This window comes from Buceros rhinoceros, unplaced genomic scaffold, assembly GCF_000710305.1.
Source record: "Buceros rhinoceros silvestris isolate BGI_N320 unplaced genomic scaffold, ASM71030v1 scaffold12655, whole genome shotgun sequence".
NCBI classification, from domain to species: Eukaryota; Metazoa; Chordata; class Aves; order Bucerotiformes; family Bucerotidae; genus Buceros; species Buceros rhinoceros.
This window is the reverse complement of record NW_010411213.1, coordinates 1-3,719: the sequence shown is the minus strand read 5'-3', so window position 1 is coordinate 3,719 and position 3,719 is coordinate 1. Positions and strand designations below refer to the sequence as shown.

General features: G+C 49.6%; 1 protein-coding gene across 1 annotated transcript; it reads right to left on the bottom strand.

Annotated features, from left to right (window-relative positions):
- Positions 1–2,333: 2,333 nt before the first annotated feature.
- Positions 2,334–3,317, bottom strand: NPBWR1 (neuropeptides B/W receptor 1). Its single transcript, XM_010135923.1, is given in 1 exon segment — positions 2,334–3,317. A coding segment is annotated over 1 exon segment (984 nt).
- Positions 3,318–3,719: the final 402 nt, after the last annotated feature.

Sequence of the window (3,719 nt, the reverse complement as noted above, 5' to 3'; positions counted from 1 at the left end):
CCATACAGCCGGCTGGGATGGGGGTGTCCTACTTTCAGCCGGGATAGAGTTAATTTTCTTCCCAGGAGCTGATACAGCGCAGTGTTTTGGATTTAGTGAGAGAATAATGTTGATAACACGTTGATGGTTTAGTTGTTGCTAAGCAGCGGTGGAGGACTCTTCAGCATCTCCCGCTGCCCTGCCAGCGCTTGGGCGGTGGGTGCACAAGCAGTTGGGAGGAGACACAGCCAGGACAGCTGACCCCACCTGACCAAAGGGATATTCCAGACCATATGGATATCACCATCAGCTTCTAAAGCTGGGAGGAAATTTGGCCAGGGGCTGCTGCTCAGGGACCAGCTGGGCATTGCACTGTGCATCACTTGGTTTGTATATTCTAATTATTTCATAGTTTATTATTATTATTTTCCCCCTTTTCTCTTCTATTAAACTGTCTTTCTTTCAACTCATGATTCTACTTTTTTTTTTTTTTCTGATTCTGTCCCTCATCCCACTTGGGGGAGAGGACAATGCAGGAAAGTGAGTGAATGACTGCGTGTTTTTCAGCTGCCGGCCAAGTTAAACCATGATAGGGAGAGAACCAGAAGAGTAAAAGTGAGACAACTCCCAAGCTGAGATAAAGACAGTTAATCAGGTAAAGCTAAAGCTGTGCACACAAGTGAAGCAAAACAGGGAATTCTGTCATCACTTCCCATGGGCAGGCAGGTGCTCAGCCAGCTCCAGGAGAGCCGGGCTACGTCACACATAACAGTGACTTGGGAAGACAAACATCATCACTCTGAATGTCTTCCCTTTCCTCCTTCTTCCCCCAGCTCTTATTGCTGATCATGACATCATACGGTCTGGAATATCCCTTTGGTCAGGTGGGGTCAGCTGTCCCAGCTGTGTCCCCTCCCTACTGCTTGTGCACCCCCAGCCCCCTCGCTGGTGGGGTGGGGTGAGGAGCAGACCAGACCTTGACTGTGTGTCAGCACCGCTCGGCCACAGCTTGTCCTTGTCTTATCACCACTGTTGCCAGCACAAATCCGAAACACAGCCCTGTACCAGATACTGCGGAGAAAATTAACTCTGCCCCAGCCAAAACCAGCACAGTATCTGCTGCAGGGAAGAGCAGGGACAGCCACTAAGATGAGCAATGTTAAAAGACTGCAAATATTCTCCCCGTCTTCCACCTTTTTTCAGTTTTCCTTAGAGGCTAAAAGAAAAGAAGAAAAAACCTCCTCATGCAGTGTTTGGACATGTGAATCCTAGTGAAACTTCCATTAACCCTCTCTCCCATCCTCCAAATAAAATTAACCTAATCTTTTGGTTTGGGTTTGGTTTTTTTTTTTTATTTCCTGTGTCCTTCTTAAGAGAAATACTAATAAATCTCACCAGCAAGCAGAGTATGAGTGTGTGACGGACTGTTAGAAGGAATCTAATCACTGCAGGTGTTATTTATGATTTTTAGGGAAGAATTCACAATATTCTCTGTATTTCATCAAGGCCTTTTCAAACCCTTAAAGGCCAACTTGTCCTGAAAATACCTTTCAATTCAGTTTTCTAGGGGGAAAAAAAATAAAAAAACCCTGTGTGTCCAAGAAGGAGATTGCCACTAAACATAGGACAATTTCAAAAGCAAACACCAGTTCTGATGCAAACAGAAGCTGTGAATTTTACAGACCTCTGCTGCCAAGTACACTGTTAAGCCATTTTCCAGAGCAAGTGGCTCCAAACCCACATCCCTGTGTTTTATTCACGAGTGAGGGCTTGCTCTTTTGTCCTTAAAGCCATGTGAGAAGTCTCTCTTGCCATGGATTTTGCCTACCTTATCTCAGTTCCCTGCAAAATGAAACGAGCTCAGTACCTTGGTTTATTCCTCATTCCTGGGGCTGTGCCTTTGTCGACATTGATAAGTTTGCAAGACTTTGGCTGAGCAGGTCCTGTGGATGTGAAAGAGGCTGAGGAATCAATAAGGAAGACACTCAACAACACACCTTTATTGGGCTTTACGAATCGCCGGTAACAGTCATGTGGCAGGAGTTCACGAAGCGATACCTTTAAAAAGGGAGAAGGGACCTGCTGCACCTCTGGGAGCTATAAACCTAGGATGGAAAGCACATTAGAGAGAAGGCATTAAAAAAAATAATAAACGGTGAGGGAGGCAGAGCGGTGGTGAGGAAATCAGTGCAGGGAAGTTGAGCTCTCCCCAGTTCGTGTTTGGGGTAGTGGGACAATCTGAAGCTCTGTGGGCTATCACAGGGATGCTGGAGAGAAAGTGCTTTCTGAGCTGGAGTCACGCAGGAAGAGCAGACAACTGTGAGCGGGCCACAGGAGAGGACAGAGGGTTGGTTTTATGAGGTGGTTCTGCAATCCATCAGTTTGCGCAAGCTTCTCCGGAAACTATCATCCAGAAAGGCATACAGGAAAGGGTTGAAGCAGCTGTTGGCATAACTCAAGCTAGTGATGAAGTAGGAAATCCCAATGATGAATGGAGTTTGTGGGATGTCTGTGGTGAGGGCCACCACTGTGCTAAGGTGATAGGGCGTCCAGCAGAACAGGCACACAACCAGGATGATGACTACCATCAGTGTCACCTTTTTTTTGGCTTTGTCCAGGGCCTTTGCATTGCAGTGAAGGTGCACACTTCTCAGTCTGCACAACATGGTGGTGTAGAGGATGCAGATGGTGGACACTGGGATGGCGAAGCCTAAAATGAGGGTGTAGATCCGACTGCCTTTCCACCACAGACTCTCAGGGTGGGGGAAGACGAACACGCACTGGGAACGTCCCTGTTCCTTGTGTATCTTAGCAAAGACAGTGAAGGGCAGGATGATGACTGTGACAAAGGACCAGACGCAGAGGCTCACAATCTTGGCTGCTCGGTAGGTGCGGTAGGACATCTTCCTGGACTTGGTGGTGGCCATCACAACCAGATAGCGGTCAATGCTCATGACGGTGAGGAAGTAGATGCTGGAGAAGGTGTTATACTGGTCTATGGAGATGATGAGCTTGCACATGAACTCTCCAAAGGGCCACCGCAGGAGCAGGTAGTCAGCAATGTTGATGGGTAGCACCAAGGTAAAGAGCTCATCAGCAATGGCCAGGTTGAGGATGAAGATGTTGGTGACCGTTTTCATCTTCGGGGCTTTGAGGATTACATAGATGACGGCAGTATTGCCTGTCAGCCCCACAGCACAGATGATGGAGTAGATGACAGGCACTGTGACGTAGAAGCTGGGGCTCAGTGGGGGAGTGGATGTACTCAGATCCTTGTCCTACCTCCCAGTGCAGTCTGCACATGAGGAATTGGTCTCAGAAAGGGAGGAGTTCTCCATGGCCACTGGAAAGGGTGGCCAGGACCACTGGTGATGGTGACAACTTAGAAGTGGAGGAAAAATGCAAGACCCCTGCTTTTCTCAAGCCTGTCTCATTACTTGCATCCATCCACCGAGGTCTCACATACGCTGCCTGCTGCCACCCTGCCAGAAGCAAGAGGAGATCACCGAGGGCTCAGAGCCAGAGGGTCCCACCACCCACCCCAAAGTGGTGGGGTCCCACCATCCCTCCCCCCAAAGTGGGGATAGTCCTCCTCGAGCTGCATCTTCCCTCTTCCCGCACCAATGGGCTCCGTGCGGGACCCCCCCAAAGGTGACAGCACCCACATGGGCACCCAGAGGTCTGACCCGGCCCCCCCGGCCCCAAGCCCAGGGGCACCGCGGAGGGGCGGCGGGGGCGGG